This window comes from Corylus avellana, chromosome ca7, assembly GCF_901000735.1.
Source record: "Corylus avellana chromosome ca7, CavTom2PMs-1.0".
Lineage (NCBI taxonomy): Eukaryota > Viridiplantae > Streptophyta > Magnoliopsida > Fagales > Betulaceae > Corylus > Corylus avellana.
Window position 1 is genome coordinate 2,662,613 of NC_081547.1, and position 17,711 is coordinate 2,680,323.

General features: G+C 33.4%; 3 protein-coding genes across 3 annotated transcripts; 2 read left to right on the top strand and 1 right to left on the bottom strand.

Annotated features, from left to right (window-relative positions):
- Window positions 1-753: 753 nt before the first annotated feature.
- Window positions 754-5,969, top strand: LOC132188192 (casein kinase II subunit alpha-2). The gene is made up of 10 exons (XM_059602598.1): window positions 754-1,121; window positions 1,809-1,938; window positions 2,274-2,468; window positions 3,362-3,519; window positions 4,375-4,465; window positions 4,625-4,690; window positions 4,955-5,037; window positions 5,275-5,338; window positions 5,433-5,501; window positions 5,719-5,969. The coding sequence occupies exons 1-10, from the start codon at window positions 814-816 to the stop codon at window positions 5,776-5,778; spliced, it is 1,224 nt and encodes a 407-aa protein (XP_059458581.1). The 5' UTR covers window positions 754-813; the 3' UTR covers window positions 5,779-5,969.
- A 1,319-nt stretch (window positions 5,970-7,288) lies between these two features.
- Window positions 7,289-9,403, bottom strand: LOC132187123 (uncharacterized protein At2g23090-like). The gene is made up of 3 exons (XM_059601314.1): window positions 9,241-9,403; window positions 8,908-8,948; window positions 7,289-7,649 (listed from the first exon to the last, which is right to left on the bottom strand). Exons 1-3 carry the CDS (start codon window positions 9,311-9,313, stop codon window positions 7,530-7,532), a joined length of 234 nt encoding a protein of 77 aa, XP_059457297.1. The 5' UTR covers window positions 9,314-9,403; the 3' UTR covers window positions 7,289-7,529.
- A 4,493-nt stretch (window positions 9,404-13,896) lies between these two features.
- Window positions 13,897-17,521, top strand: LOC132188593 (uncharacterized). Its single transcript, XM_059603094.1, has 5 exons — window positions 13,897-14,740; window positions 15,832-15,937; window positions 16,040-16,140; window positions 16,257-16,331; window positions 17,126-17,521. The coding sequence occupies exons 1-4, from the start codon at window positions 13,944-13,946 to the stop codon at window positions 16,324-16,326; spliced, it is 1,074 nt and encodes a 357-aa protein (XP_059459077.1). The 5' UTR covers window positions 13,897-13,943; the 3' UTR covers window positions 16,327-16,331; window positions 17,126-17,521.
- The last annotated feature ends 190 nt before the right edge of the window (window positions 17,522-17,711 follow it).

Sequence of the window (17,711 nt, forward strand, 5' to 3'; positions counted from 1 at the left end):
AGCTGATGTAACATATTTTAAGTGGCTTCTCAGCTAATGAGTTTAATTTATAACAAAATTGGGTTGAAAGTTAAAACTGGAGAAGAATATTGATCTGACCTTTTTATAGATAATGCTATTTTTGTGTTGTATGTTTTTTGATAAATGTTATAAGTACTAAATTTTTTACCAAAAGATGAATACCAAAATGATGTGGAACTTATTCATTGAAAATTATCAAAATAATTAATAAAGAGAAATGCTACAGATACCAATGAATAAACTTCATATTATCTTGGTATTTATATTTTAGTAAAAAATTTGTTATTCTTAGCATTTCTCAATTTTTTAAAAAAAAATAACTTATCATAGCCTATCATTATATGGATTATTATGATATCTCAACCTGAACTGACATCAACAAATTTGAATACCAGACGTTAATTAATCAGGTTCCCTTTCTCAGACAAAAAACGCCCATTCGGGCAATTCCTATCCGATAGTGGCGACATCCTTTTCTAATATTTACAGAGAAAATTATGTAAACGCATTACACATCTAATTTTAGACGAACCCAGCGAAGATAAAGTCGTCAGAATATTCAAAGTCATCTTACTCATATCCGTGGAATCTCAGTCTAAGCTTCTCTGCTGACCAATGAATACTTGCCACGCCATCAGATTCTCCACCCACTATAGACCAAGCACCACACCCAATAGCCCCCATTCTCTTGATGTCTAGTCACCCACTCACGCTCAGACAACTTTTTTTTTTCTTTTCTCAAATTTTCCTTTTGTTGCGCAACGTGGTAGAAATGGGCGCGTGGTGCGGCACATGAGCGATGCGCACAACCCAGCTCTCGTCCTTCCCCTCCGCCTACTGCTAGTGTGCGCCCTCATCGCCTTGCGTGCGCCGGTTGCACACCCCCCTATCCTGCGCACCCCTTCCCTTCCTAACCCTCCCAACGAGTTCACTACCAACACCACCATAAACAGCAACAATAAGGTCGATACGACCAACCTGGTTGAGATCTCGGTTTCGAATCGCTGGCGAGCTATGTCGAAAGCCCGTGTTTACGCGGACGTCAATGTCGTACGGCCCAAGGAGTACTGGGATTACGAGTCTCTCACCGTTCAGTGGGGGTAAAACCCTAATCTGAAACTTTTTTTTTTTTCTTGGTTGTGTTTATCTTTTTTACTGTAGATTGGGGATTATGTATCCTATGGTGATCTTGTTTGGTATGTGAGAAAATTTTGAAATCGGAATAACAAAAGAGATTGAGGTTTAGAATTTTAGGCTCTATGGCTTAGGACCGTTTAGTTTCTAATTTGTTATTATGTGGTAAAGATCCAATGTTTTTGTTATGTTTCCTTAGCTACCAAACAGAGGGTAAGGTTTATGGTTTATTATTTTGTTCTTCGATTATGTAGCGTCTGGAAGTGTGAGGTTGTGCTGCGTGGCTGATCGTTAGCATGGCTTGATTAGATCTCATGCTCTGTATGATATAAATTGAGAAAATCTGAGCTATGATCACATTGAATATGGAGGGAATGGATACAGCTAGCTATTTTTTGTTTTGATAATTAGAAAACAAAGAAGAAAATGATACTTGAATTTTGGAAAAGTATAGTTATTTTTAAAAACTGAGTTCTATTTGTAGGATTAGAGTTGGTATGTGCAGGTTATGGTAGCGTTGCTGGATTTGAGAAGGGAGATATCAATATTTTTCATTGTAATTGTATATCTTTTATATTTTCTTTATTTCCTCTTTGTTGTTATATTAGTGATTTGTCTGAACCTTTAAGAAGCTTTATCTGTGTTCTTTTCAGTGATCAAGATGATTATGAGGTTGTACGGAAAGTTGGAAGGGGAAAGTACAGTGAGGTTTTCGAGGGCATAAATGTGAATAGTAATGAGCGGTGCATAATCAAGATCCTCAAGCCAGTTAAGAAAAAGAAGGTGAATTTTTATTTACTCTATCCTTGAGGACAGCTAGCATTTGAGCAAAGGTTGTTGCTTTCTCAAATACTACATTTACAAGATTGAGTGTCTATGGGGTTTATAATAATCCAATGTTTCCAATGAGTGAGGGATATATATATATAACCAGTCTTATATTATTGTGCTAATTAATATAGTTTTGTAACAAATGCGGAGCATCATTAATCATATGGTAACTTTAGATATTCTGTTCTGTTGCTTGGTCTTGTTTTCCATTCATGTGGTCTTTTCTGTATATTTAGTTAGAGAGCAATCAAAGATTAAGCATGAGCTCTTTATTGATATTTATGCAGATAAAGAGAGAGATAAAAATTCTCCAGAACCTTTGTGGGGGCCCAAATGTTGTCAAGCTTCTTGATATTGTCAGAGATCAGCACTCAAAAACTCCTAGCTTGATATTTGAGTATGTGAACAGTACAGATTTCAAGGTTCTGTACCCCACATTGACTGATTATGACATACGCTACTACATATATGAACTTCTCAAGGTAATTTATGCATTGATCTCTTAAAGATTGCATGTTTGTTGTTTCTTCTTTCTCCCTTAAACACAGTTATGCTAATTTATGAATCTTGGTGGTGAATCTATTGCTTACTTGAGGTTCTGCAATGTGTTTTATCGGTAACAAAAGAGTGTTAGGAGCTGGAGGGGTCAAATTATTATTTTTTAAAAAAAAGAAAACTAAAAAATGGGAGATTTGCCATCCTTCAAGACATTGTTCAAACTTGCATTTTTCCTACTTCCTTCTATATCTGCTTCTTACTTTGGGAAAATAGGGATTTGATGTCTTTTCAGAGCATGTGATTGGCATGGATTATGGTGATATAAATTTCCCATATTTAGCAATACTTTGGATAGAAAGAACATTGGTGCAGATTTTATATCATAAGTGCCTAGAAATTTTCCAGATCTCTTGAGGATGGTTGCGGTGCTATTAAGTTTTTCTTTTCCTTTGTCTCTTCTTGGTTAGGTGGTTCTATTAATATGCAGCCAGACACATCTCCTTTTGACAATTTTGCAAATGAGTGTCAAAACCCTCCTTAGGGAAAATTGCTACTGTACCCTTCGATATCTCTGTTACCCTTCAAATATGCTTTCCCTAGTTGTGACAGGTTACTGAGGTTCTTAATTTAAATAATACTAATAAATAAATTGCAAAATGTAGATTTATGGAGCTAGTTATTGATTGAAACACTTATTGAGTTTGTATGCCTCAAGTATTGACCTTTTGATTTTGTATATATGTAAGATTGTTTTGATCATTTGCATTTGTGGTACGGAGATAACTATTATATAGGCAGCACACTTGAGGATTCTGAATTTTTTGCACGGTGTTGCACTTTTTCATAACAAACTAGTTCTGCTAACTTTATATTGCAGGCATTGGATTACTGCCATTCGCTAGGAATAATGCACAGGGATGTCAAGCCTCACAATGTTATGATAGACCATGAGTTGCGGAAGCTTCGCTTGATAGATTGGGGTCTTGCTGAGTTTTACCATCCTGGCAAGGAATATAATGTTCGTGTGGCTTCGAGGTAATATTCCAAAGACATATGGGCCTAAGCCTTATAAATTAAAACACACTTCTCGAAAGAGTACATCTAATTTTTTATTAGCATTTTTTTTGGTAAAATATTTGTCAGCAGGATATGGTGTCTGCATATGTCCAACCCCTGGTTGGGTGTTCATGATAACGTCCAATACATGTGGTATGAACGTGTGGAGAATGTATTATGTATAGAATGCCTGTAAAAAACCACTCTAAAGTAATTCTGAATTTTGTTATATAATAGAGTAATTCTAAATGGTCTAGTTGTGTCCTACTAAGAATGATGTGGCTATTAATGATGTGGACCATAGAATGATGTGGACCATAGAGGAATTGTTTCATTTTTTCTTCTGTACTCTTTACTCTTGGACGGCCGCTTGGCTAGCTCCTTTAGTGATTAGTTTCTCTGATTTTCTTTTTCATTTATCTCCCTCCTAGGCGCTCTCTGTTTATACTTCCCGTGTATATGGGTTGCGCCCCTTTGCGCTCTTTTATATCATCATTACTTATCAAAAAAAAAAAAGAATGATGTGGCTATTAAAATCACTCTTGGATCAAAACTTAATAATGATTAATCACAAGCACAATGATGATTTTAATAGCCACACCATTCTTAGTAGGACACAAGTAGGCTTCCTAGAATTGTATTATATGAGTTTTTGGCTCCCCTACATTTATTCTTGCATAGTGTGTGATGCTGTGTTTGCATCTAAAGATCAGAGGGTGGTTTACATGCTTAAAATAAATATTTGATGGTACACTGCATTTTAAGCTGTTTTCCTTCAAATATGAAAATTCAACTTTATTAAAAGATTGTGTTTTTTCTTTCGTTGTTTTTCAGATACTTCAAGGGGCCCGAACTTCTTGTTGATTTACAAGATTATGACTATTCTTTAGACATGTGGAGCCTTGGATGCATGTTCGCTGGAATGGTAAGAATTATAGTGACTGGATTCTACTTAGAAAACTTTTGGTGTTAAGTCACATAAAATGTAATTTAGACAGCATCTCATTCTCTAGGTGCTTGTGCATGTGTTTTATAGAAGTGGATTAGATAGTTTGCTTGCTTATTGCGCTTGCTGCTTGTGTAGATTTTTCGCAAGGAGCCATTCTTTTATGGTCATGACAACCACGATCAGCTTGTCAAAATTGCCAAGGTAGTGCTTATTCTTATTTGGCAGAAATCTTAAATTTATAGACATTCGACTTTTATTTTGGGAAATATGAGTTGACAAAATGAGTTTTAGTAGGAAGTTTTTGTTACTACTGTTCACTAAATTTTTTTTGGATATTTGTAGTATTATATGACTTGGGTCATTGCCTAAGATTTTTTTTTTCTCCATTAGAAAGCATATTTTATGGTACAATACTTCTTACCCCCAGAAGAATCTCCATATGAGTGTTAGTGGCATGCTTTCCAGGTACTTGGGACTGATGAGTTAAATGCGTATCTGAATAAGTATCATTTAGAGCTTGATCCTCAACTTGATGCGCTTGTTGGGAGGTACGTTTTTTCATTTTTATGGACTCAATTCTCTGGTATTCCTTAAAAGCCTGATTTCATTACACTGTCTCCTGCAAGAATACCTAATATCGCAATGTAGTGGTTTCAACTTTGCCTCAGAACTGCTGCAACTAGCAAAAATGATTGAAGAACCTACATTCATTTAATCATTACATGCAGCCTCAAACTAGTAATGCTTGCCATGTGTTAATAATATGTTGGCACCTTCTTCTGCAGGCACAGCAGGAAGCCCTGGTCCAAATTTATTAATGCAGATAATCAGCATCTGGTTTCTCCAGAGGTAATTTTTTCTGCTCTTTTCTGATGTATTAAATTGTAGCTTCTCATCCGTGCTTCTGTAAATGTTTGATTTTTTAAAACGTATCTGGATGCAGGCCATTGATTTTCTTGATAAGCTCCTACGGTATGATCATCAGGACAGGCTAACTGCTAGAGAAGCCATGGTAATTATGTTTGAGCTGATTCTCTACTAGTGTTTTTTTTTTTTTTTTTGCCTTTGAGATTAATTGATTGCATTAATCATACTTTCTACGGGTTGATTATTCAATCAAAATAGCTCACACCCCATGCCAAGGGTAGAAATAGGATATTTTTGCGGGAGGTTTCTGTTCTTCTTCTTCGGTATACTAACATATCGCCATACTGGTTTTCGTACTGCAGGCACATCCATATTTCTCGCAGGTGAGGGCGGCAGAAAGTAGCAGGATGCGGACACAATAGGTTGATCATATGAATTCCATGTACACAAACAAACCCGAGTCTTTGTTATTTGGAGTTTGTATTATAGACCCTAAAAATGTTTATGGCTGCCGCTTGCTGGCTGTAGGCAGTCAAGGTTGTGTATGGGCTTCTCACCGGGTCATCTTTTAAGTCTCGTGTTTTCTTTGAATGAAACTCTGTTTTCAAGTTTATGTCGAAGCACTTCAATGCCACGCATGCAGTAACCTAATGAGATATGCTATTGTGCAACAAAGGGAAATGTTAGGGATTAATAAGTATTTCATATTTGGATCATATTCTTTTATAATCAATCATTAGATTTGTGGGGTCTACTATTGACTTATATGGGATCTGCATAAGTTTACAAATCTAATGATTGATTGTAAAGAAATATGAGCCAAATATGTGAAATTTATTAACTCCTAACACTTTTCCGCAATAAAAATACCATTTTTTGCCCATAAAAGTTTTAGGTGGCAAGAGATTATAGGCTTCACCAGTGGGTGGGGCCTATGATTTCTTGCCACTTACTTTTACGGGCAAAAAATGGTCTTTTTATTGCACTATAATATTTCTCTACCGAGTACTGTTAACAAGCAAAGCTAGAACATTGAGCCCATTAATTAGAATAATCAATTTAATTTTTGGAGAAACTTAGCTTAATTCTTATAAACTTTTATAATAAAAGCGAAATTAGAACATTTTGTTTGAGGAGCAAAATTAAAATAAAATAAAAATTCTTGGTGAGCAGAAGTTAATTTTTAAAAGTATATTTAAAAAAAAAAAAATTGGAAACCACCCCTATTTATAACTACTCTTTTAAAGTTTAAGAACTCTTAATTTAATGTATTAAATTTTTGTAATGTCACCACTTTGTTAAGATTTTCGTTAAATTTTAACGAAGTATGGAAGGGTGTCAAAATAATCTAAATATTTCACAATTTTTTTTAAAAAAGTAAAAAGAACAAAAAAATTACAAAATTGCAGAATTTGGTTAGAATTTACAAGAATTTGTAAAAATACTCACTTAAATCTTTATAATTTTATTTTTATTTTTTATTCTATAGTAGAGGAGTAGTACACATAAAAAATTTATTTATCAAAAGTTGATTTTCAAATGATGTATCATCTCATGAAATTTATTATTTTGAAAAGTATATCGCCAACTCATGAAATGGTGACACATCATTTAAGAACCTAACTTTTAAGAAACTAAAAGTTCTAATAAAAAAGAGTGGCATTTTGAGAATTTTAAAATAATTTAACAAAAAAAATTAACTGAATGTGACATTGAAAAAAAAATTAAAAGTTTAATACACCGCATTAAAAGATTTTAAACTTTAAAAAAATAACTACAAAAGTCATTTTAGTTTAAGGAGTTAAAAGTGGAGTTTTTCCCTAATTTTTTTATTATCATATAATTGGATAAAAGCTGATTATTATTTGCCTGCACTTGGATTGGTATTGAAAAAAGCACGGTAAAATATGAACGGTTGGCGATCCATGACACTGGCATTAATATTCATTATAATTAAACAAGCTTTCATGACCAGTAGCTTAATATTCATTATGATTAAACACTGATTTCACTTTAACAAGGGACTTTACGCTATCCCTCTCTCAAGCAAACATTCTACAACAATGCATAAAGTAACCATGACGTAGGACTGTTGGAATTATAGCGGAAACCTTAAACAAATGAGGTGATGATATTGTCAATGTCTCCACATTGTTGTTTCCGATAAACTCCTTCAATTTTTGAGATGAGGGAAGCAAGCGTAAACATCAGATTTGGGGTGCTTTGCTTCTGCATGTTCCCTGCACTTCACCTCTGTCGTGGTGCACATAAATGTCTGCATGCACACCTTGCACTGCATATAAATTCAAAACATTATTGGCTAACCAACAATTAAACGGAAGTTAAATAAGGCTAATAAGCAAAGCTGATTTTAGTTAAGCCAAGTTACAGCGGCAACAATAGTTCATTGTCTTGATCAACAATTGAATTAGACATAATTGGCCCAATGCCTAGAATAACTTACAATACATTATCTGCCCTAAACACTAGCACCAATATTATTTCGCTCACCAAAATAGCATCAGTAACACATGGAACAAGGAAGAATCACTAGATTATTAACTGTTTTCTACTGTCCAGGTAACATTATTTTCAAATATAATTATTGATTTAATAGGGGAAATTAAAAACAGAGAAAAAAAAAAAGACTCCAAAGTACTTAATGAGACTTGAATTGTACTCTCCAAAATACTCACTCTCTTGGAGCCTGATGCCACCAAAAAAACAAAAAAAAAGAAGGAATTTGCAAGTTGCAACCATGACTTTCATGTATTTGCTCACTGCCCAACGAATTAGTTGTAAGATAATGTTTTCAGGATACTTTCTTCAAAGGATCAGGAATGGGTAATCAACTAATATTATAAAAATTGAAGTTCAAAGAAAGATAATTTATCTCCTCTCTTGCATCCTATTGCGAAAATACACACATTAGACTAAAACCACGTTCCCATAAGAACAATTATTCTAGCCTTGAATAGATATCCCAGATTGGGTCTTCTGTTTTATTAGACGCTAAGATCCAGCTTGCAAGCCCACTACCAACCATACTACTGAAATCTATTAATTGGTCTCTAACAAACAAATAATCTACCATTTACTAAATGTTGTGAAGGATAGTGCAAATTGGTCATCAGGCAGTAAAAATTGTAACAGTAGTAACTATCATTAGCAGTGGAATGAATTTCCTTCAACCCACTTTAATAAATGCAATGTGTCTTCTAACATGTTTGAGCTCCTAAAAAAAAAAAAAAATGTTTGGGTTCCTAGGTTAGTAGAAGTGTAATTAAGAATGTTTCGCACATGTTAGATGACACTTGGCATTTATTAGAGTGGGTTGGAATAAATTTCCTCCAAACTGGTTCGAAGGAAATTTATGTCCCCCTTCAACCCAAAGAAGGCAAATACTATTATATAAATCTCCCTCACGGAACTATCATACCTAATATTTCAACAGCCCTAAATTTCCATAATTAAAGACAATGAATCAACCAAACCATCCTCGAACATAGTTACTAACTAAAAAATTAGATATGCAACAGACTCTAGAATACCTGGATTGACATTGCCTTCTTGTTTGAATCTAGCTGGCTTCCTGAGAAAATCAATCAAATCATCCAAATTAAGAACACCAAAAACATGTATATCTTTGACATGTAATAATGTAAAACCCAGACAGCTTTTTTTAATCTTAAAAATATAAAATTTGAAAGAAAAAAAAAATCTTATCTTGCTTTCCATGTTATCTTGGTACCCAGTAAAACCCAACTCAATTAAGCCTCGGAAAGTTGGAATTTAAGAAGTAAAATTCTCGGCAACCAAACAGAACACAAAGGAAAAGAAAAAAGAAAAAATAGATTGGGAGGAACAGAGGATTAGAATTTTACCCTTGGCGCCTTTTGCCTTCTCCAAGTTCTTCTCACGAGCCATCTTCGCCTTTTGCCCGTTGCCTCCTCCCATGGCTGAAAAATGGAAAGATATGAGCGAACCTGAAAACCCTAATTTCGCGAAGGAGTCTCAGATTTGCGAGCAGTAGAGACGCGGATTTGATGTGGAATGACTTTATATAGGTAGAGAGGAAATGATTCAGTCACCTAACTCGCCAATAAAGAAAGTCACTGGCGAATAGGATTTTTAAGCTTTGACTAGAGGGTCAATGGCAATAAGAAGCTCGGGGGATCCACCCCTGGCATGTATCATCCTCGAGTGAAGAAAAAAAAAAAAAAAAACTATAGTTATTTTTATTTTATTTTGTATTTTTGTTTTATGATCCCGAAATTAATACATAAACAAATAACACAAAATAACATAAAAATAGTTTTCACTTCACATTAAAATAATATTTAGTTGTTATTTAATTAATAGAATAATACAAACACATATAAAATAACTTCTTCTTTTTTTTTTTTTTAATGAAATATAAAGGGACGTTTATTTGTTTGAATTGTTTCAAAATCTTACCAATAACAATTCCGAAATGTGTGTCTACGTGATGGGTTAAGCTTAGCTAATGAAATTGGTAAAGTTGACGTACTGTATTATCTTTTCTAAAGTTAATCAAATAATTCTCTTCATCGTGATCCAGATGTCCATTCCAATATTTAGTATTCTTTGACTAAAACCATTTTGTGTCTGAAGCCGTGTCTTTTCTAGATGATATATCATTACCAATTTTGTTGTTTGTATTTTAACAGTTTACGCATCTTATTTATCCAAATAAATATTAGAATCCTCATCCATTTGTTAAAACATATGGGTCTTATAAAGACTATTTCATAAGGTCAACAACTTGCTACAAATTTATTTGTAGTTAATTCATACAAACTCATCTAATAAAGTGATATGTGTCACATAGCATGCGAGAAGTATATATATTTTTAACATGTACTTCTTACGTGTTTTTTTAATAGTTATGGGACACATGTTACTTTATTTAATAGATTTGTATGAATTAGCTACAAACCAGTTTATATTAAATTTTTGTCCGTGTCATATTTTATGTTTGAATTATTTACGATTAAGACAATTATTGGAGATTGGATCTCTATTCTAATCCTTTTTTGTTTTCTAAGTTCATCCATCACTAGTGACTCAAATTTGTTATTCATTTTTCTTTCTTATTAAACATAGACATGCTATTTTAAAAGATATTATTTTTCTATCTTCCATTTATCTTCCTCCATAATTATTATTATTATTTCAAATCTACACTGGATACGTAAAAATCACTACAAATTTAATGATTTTTTTTTTGGAAGAAAAAGAGATAAGAGATACCGAACTTACATTATATAGTAGACTTATATTTAATATGAATAAGAATTCATTTAAGATTAATTTAGATTAGTTTTGTTATCAATATTTTTATATTAGAGATAAACATGCGTCTATTTGTATTTCAATTATCTAGTTATTTATTTTAGAGTTAGCATTAGTTATCTTTCTACGGGCTTATCTCCAAGTGAGTGTATAAGTTTTACTCCAAGAATAAGTCATTGTAATGTTGGTATTTAAATGATGATATTTAAATAAAAAGAAAATCAGAAAATTAATCCCAAACTTTGTGTTTGAAAAATGTTTTAAATTTTCTCAAAATCTAAAAGGTATAGGTTCCTTCAAAATATAAAGTCTAGTTTCTCTCATAACCTAAATTCTATCCCGTTACATATTACGTGTTTACAAAGAATCATTTACGTAACATTTAACATTACAATGGCTTAGACTTTGAGTAGAATTTTTACACTCACTTAGAGATAAACCCATAGAAAGATAACTACAATAAAATTGAAATACAAATAAACGTATGTTTATTTATAATCTAAAAATACTGATAACAAAACTAATCTACATTAATCTTAAATGAAATTTTATTCATATTAAATATAAGTCTACTATAATATAATGTCTAGTTTATCACTAATGTTACTTCCTAACAGCAAGTCTCTATTATTTTTAACTTTACGTTATATCATAAATTTATAATACCTTTTCAAGCAAAGAGTAAGGTTATATCATAAATTTATAATACCTTTTCAAGCAAAGAGTAAGGCCATATACTTCACGGAGGTGACCCACGGCCTTGCCATGGCCCATGGGTGTCCGTGTCTCCCTGTTTTTGATTGCTTTTTTATTTTTTTATTTTTTTAAAAATTTTTTATCTAAAGAGTATTATTGTTATTTTGAGGTAAGTGAATTGCACGTGACTTATTTTATGTCAAATTTAATAAAAGAGTACTGCTAAAAATTATATTTTTATTTCACAAATATTTCATAATGTTAGTGCAATAGTTATAACTAATCATTATATTTATATAATGATTAGTTGAAACTGTCATATTAGTATTGTAGAATATTTGTAAAAAGAAAAATTTGTTTAGAACATTATTATCAACGAAAAACCTTAAAAGTGAAGGAAAGTGACACCAGACATTATTTAAAAAGACATTATAAATTGAGAGATAATTCGAGAAAAATAAATATTATATTCCCTTAAAAATACAAGCTATGGCACATGTGAAATTTGCCGACAGAATTTGGTAATACTAGTTTCTTAATTTGTTGCGTTAAGGAGAACAATCCATATATTAAGTCCACAATGCCTAGTCATTGATCTACATTAAAATCCAATAATGCACTTTTTGTTAAGCAAAATATATAATTTTGTTTCATTGTTTAATTTTTGTCTTTTCCTTTCTAACAAACTATGAGGTGCATCCTCCCCAATGCTGACATGGCCACATTGGGTACGAATCAAGGCCACGAAATAAACATGTGCCCTGCCCACCGGCCACCAGCCGTAAACATTAACGTAATGCTTATCTCGATTCACGAGCCCGTGCGCTTTTTGTCTCGCAACTGTTTTGCTTTTGTTTGTGTCATCCCATTAAGTGTATAAAAAGACATCTTAACATTGACTCGACTCATTTTTGTGGGACATGTTTTTTTTTTTTTTTTTTTTTTTGGCAATTTTTTAATTTTCTGCTTAAGAAGGCGAGAGAGATTGGAATTAGTGACCTTCATTTCATTACGTATGATCTTAGTCAATTGAGTTACCTCTTAGGGACGGATATGTTTCCTTTTAATTTGAAGTGGAAGGAAGTGAGAAATACATATTTTTTAATAAAATTGTTAAGAAAATATGTACTTTTATATATTATTAAAAAATAATAAATACTAGAGGTACTAACATAATGTGAATTTTATTTATTGATATTCGTAACATTTTTATTTTAATTAATTATTTTGATCATCTCCGATAAAAAAAATTCACATCATACTAATACTCATATATTAATAAAATAATTAGTATCTTTAACATTTATTTTAAAAATAAATACATTTTTCACATACTAAAAGATACAAAACAATTTTATAAATTAAATCTTTTTAAAAAATTATCCTCGAATTTGGGGAAAAACTCTATGATTACTCAAATTCTTCAAAGTGATGTCCCATCTTTTATCCACGTCAAATTATCTTGTACAACAAAATTGCAGAAAGGACGTAACATTTTAAAAGATTGCATTAACAGATTTCATTTCATCACTTTTACAATTTTGTCCACTTCTAATTTGCTATATTAATATTATGAGGGCGTAATAAAACTAAGGAATTAGTTTTATAATACTCTAGGTACTACGAAATCATTTACAAACTAAATTTGACAATTCATAATTAAGGGAATTGATAAGGTAGATTTTTTTTTCTTAATTATTACACAAATTAAAAAATATAACATTAATTTATAAATACCTTTAGAGAAGTGCTATTTATCATTCGAAAAATGTTAAGGTTACAACATAAATCTAATTTATGATCAACTTATCTCCTACGTGTCATTTAAAAAAAAAAAATTGATAGAAATGATTTTGAAATTTGGAAAAAATGACAATTTGTTTTGTTTAAAATTCAAATTTTTTTTACACATAGGAGAGAAGTTGGCAATGAGTTGAGTTTGTGTTGTGATCGTATCAAACCTCCTACCATTCTCTCAGCATTTTCAGCCGAGATAACATGTTTCCTTCACTATAATTTTTTTTTTTTTAAAAAAAACAAAATCAAAGATGAATGAACATGATCGTTTTCAGTTTAATTCGAGAGTTTTGTTGTTTCAATATGTCTTATTTAGTAGCCTGCTTTTATTGAAAAAAGAAAAGAAAAAAAGAGATAAACTTATCTGTGATTTAAATAAAATTCGAGTTATCAATATACAGTTTAAAAATTTTAAAAATTGATCGAGATAGGTTTGTTATTCTTTCGTTTTTCAAATTTATTTTATATTGATTGAAGTGAAATGTTTTAAGTAATTTTTTTTTTAAAATTTTTTTATGCCAATCACTTAAATAAATAAAAATAATAATTAAAAATGTGCGTCTAAGTGGTGTGAAATGTATATGATAAATAAATTTAAAGCCAAATTCATTAAAAAAAAACAAAAAAAAAACCTCGGGAGTCCAAACCGGACAGACGGACACCATAACCACCGCCTTGCTCTGTCACGATTTGTAGTGAAAGAGTCCTTTTCGAATAGGCCTCTTTATAGACGCTTGCCAGCGAACAAGGACCGACAGCTAATAACAGTGGGTAGCGGATGCAAAGCACAGCAGAATATACTTTGCTCTGCTCTGCAAAATCCTCTCTCTTTTACTCTCTTCCTCACCAAAATCAACTCTCATCGTCACCTATCCCTCTCTCTCTCTCACACACACACACAAAGCTTGCCATGGAGATTTTTCTCGAATTGCTCGTGACCATTGCTCTTTCTCTTTCGCTCTCTTTAGTCCTCGGCCTGCTCCTCTCATTAGTTTCTGCTGGTGAAATCAAACGCGCCTCTACGGTGAGGTCACGCAGGGATTCGACCAAAAAATCGGTCACGCCCCTGCCTAAACTCCAAGTGGAGCCGAAAAGTCGCGGTTGCGAAACTGAGAGAATAATCGGGTTCGTTGAGAAAGCGGATGAATATAAAACTGAACCGGTTCGAGGATTTGTGAGCGAAGGCTGTGAGTCACCGAGGAAGGACGTTGGGGAAGCTAAGGTCGTTGAGTTGGGAGAGAAACCCATCGGAGAGATATCTGTGGAGAACTTGGTTGATGGAAATAGTAAGAGGGAAAAGCTATGCGAGATTGAGTTTGACAAGGATGGAGATGTTGGTGTCGGGGATAGATTGTTTGATTTGGAGGATGATTGGGAGGGGATCGAGAGGACCGAATTGGAAAAGGTCTTCGGCGCCGCGGTGGCGTTTGTGGGCTCTCGTTATAATGTTGGTCGAGTTTCAAGTATTGGCAGTGATGTAAAGATGCGGTTGTATGGGCTTCACAAGATTGCCACCCAAGGGCCTTGCCATGAAGCTCAACCAATGGCATTCAAGCTCTCTGCTCGCGCCAAGTGGTAATTGGCTACTTTTATGAATTTTAACTGTTATAAATTGTGGGTTACCTACTTAATTATGGTTGCCAATTATACTTATATATATATAAAAAAAAATGGTTGCCAAATTTGTTTCTGTGTTGAGTTTCATGTGTAATGGAAAAATCCACATCGAGTAATAATATACCATTGTCTTTTGAGTTAAAGGTAGATCCTAACATGTTATATAAAGGCCTCACTTGAAGACTCCCAGGGTGTATATCTTCCCAACACTTTTGAGTATATAGCATTAGTTTTTACTGAATTTGGAATCTTTTCTTATAGGTTATTTTCCGCTTATGTGTGTATCTCTATTCAATGAGTGAAGCAAAGACTTCATTGTGAATAGAAGTAGAACTTCCTTAGAGTAAAGTTGATAAAATTGTCTCAACGTGAATGCATAGAGCTGTTTGAAAACTGCTTGGAGTCGGTTGAGCAAACGCTTGTTTACCAATCTCCCGATGTGAACTATGAGTAACTGCTGATTTTCAAAAGACAGTGATGGATGCCAGAATATAGTTAAGTAACTCGACGTGGTGAGGAGTGCACTTAAGGCATAAAAGCATATTGATCATCTGGAAATTGAGTAGAAAGAGACAACAAAGAATGTGGTTGGCAGTGCCTGGTGGACTGAAATGTTGGAAATAGTTCCTTTATTAATGGTATTATAATAACCTGTATAATCATTGACTTCAAATTAGTAACTCCTAAAGCAATAGTTAGAGGAAGTTGTTGTAGATTTCGCTATCCGTCCTGTGTCTTGAGGGGTAAATTCCTTTTTACTACTGCCTTTTCATAGTCTTCCTCCATTGGAGTCTGCATTGGTTATCTTGGTGTTGTCTTGGACTGAGGCAAGATATGGAGTGGACTTAAAAATTTTGTGAAAATTCAAGGGCTTTTTATTAAACACTAGGCGTTTTATTTTTGGGAGAGGGGGGGAAGAGAAGAAGAAACAAAGTATCAACAGACCATCACATTCGGGTCTTTCCTTCCTGTTGATTTGTGCTCATTCTAATAGATTTTTTTGTTGCATCATTTGTTCATATAATCGATTGAGTGCAACTTTATGCAAGGAATGCTTGGCAACGGCTTGGTAATATGACTCCAGAGGTGGCAATGGAGCAGTACATCACCCTTCTCTCAAGAAGCATTCCTGGGTTGATGCAAGATGATTTTGTGGTAAGGCTTTGCTTTTGGACCACCTACTGTTATTGTTCTTTGAGTGATTTCTTCCATGAACAATTTGGGGTTCATATTCCTCGCATATATTTATTGGTGCAGGGCAATAATACACAGGTTTATGAAGAAATCGAAGCGTTTAGGAAGCTAGCTTCTAATTTAAAGGCATCACCACTAAACCAACCAGGTGCTGTAGATAAAAGGTAATGAAAGTTAATATTTCCATCTGGGTGGATTAGTGGATGTTGTTTTTTTAAAAAAAATTTGCTCCTGAAGTTATTACCTTTTTTTTTTTTTTTTCTTTTTTTTTTCACTGCAGGAAAATGGAGACTACTAAACCTCGTGTTGAGCAATTGGATGTCACTGGATATCAGGTCCAAACTCCTTGATTATGGTATGCACATGTTCATATGATTTATGAAACTTGCCAACATCAAGGGATGTTGATATGATTTGTGTGATTTGTCTTGCAAGTCATAGGCAAATTGATTACCATTATTTCAAGAATATGCCTTTGACTAAGGTGCTTTGCTTAAAAAAGCTGTGGGTCAGTCAAAATAAGTGTCGACGGTGACTGGAAATTTGTTTTTATGGAAATAGATGGATGGAGAATTGTAGAAGTTGGAACTCTTCTTATCTTTCCCGTAAAGTAAGAGAGAATTTAATGTTATAGGATTTCCATTAAAGTCTCAGTACTTATGAACTTTTGGTGGTTCACCACAACCATATTGTACTTGGATGAAAGAATACGAATGCCTTTCTTACAAATATCTGCTGTTCATTATTTGAGTTGACGTGTTCCTTTAATTGTATTGCAGCTTCACCTACACACAAACACACATTTGTGTACATATGTATATAAAATATATTTCTGGGTTAGATTATACATCTTTGCCCATTGCAAAAACTATTTTAAGACTATACATATAGAGGAAAACAATAGTGGCATGGCAAAATCTTTTTTGTGATTTGGTTAAAAGATCGCACTATTAGTCTGCAAAATTGTACTCCCAATCATATCATAGCCCAATTACAATTTGTTAGATTCAAAAAACTAAGGTGATGACAATATTGGCATTTTTCTCCTAATGTAGTTTTCTCAGCATTTGTTTGAATAGAAAGTTGATAGGACTGAACTTGAGTGGTGCATTTTTCCTATACACTAACTTGGCATGGTTTCTTCTTCAGGACAAAGACCAAGTGGCATCTCCTAGCTAGGATGTGGATATCGCTTCGAGGATTGGAGGCATCAGACTGTTTATAACCTAGTAGATATTGCAGTGTTCCCTGTGAATAAATAACTGAATGAATCTGTGGGATAACATATCTCTAAGTCCCACACGTGGCCTGGTTCCCATGGTTTACCAGTAGAAATATATAATTTTAGGCCTAGGAATTTCCTTAGTAGACTTTTTTTTTTATTGGTTCCTTTGATTATGAGGAAAAAGGGAAATTAGCATTGTTTCAACTTCCTTTATGAAAATAGGAAACTCATTGAGTTTTGTACAGTTAGCTGAGCCAATGACATATCCATTGAGTTGTGAATTGTTGGTGGATGTTTTCCTCTTCTAAAAATTTTCACGGTAGATTGCGTTTTCCAGAGCAGAGCAAAAACGGCTGATCCTCAAGCTTAAGTTCCGCCGGCCCAATACAAATTTTAACGAAGCTGCCAAACTTGAGCACTGAAACTCTGTAAACTCCTCACCAACCGCATACTTAGCACTTGTGTTGGTTTTTGTTTTTTTCTCTAACCAATTACAAAGAGAGAAGGGAA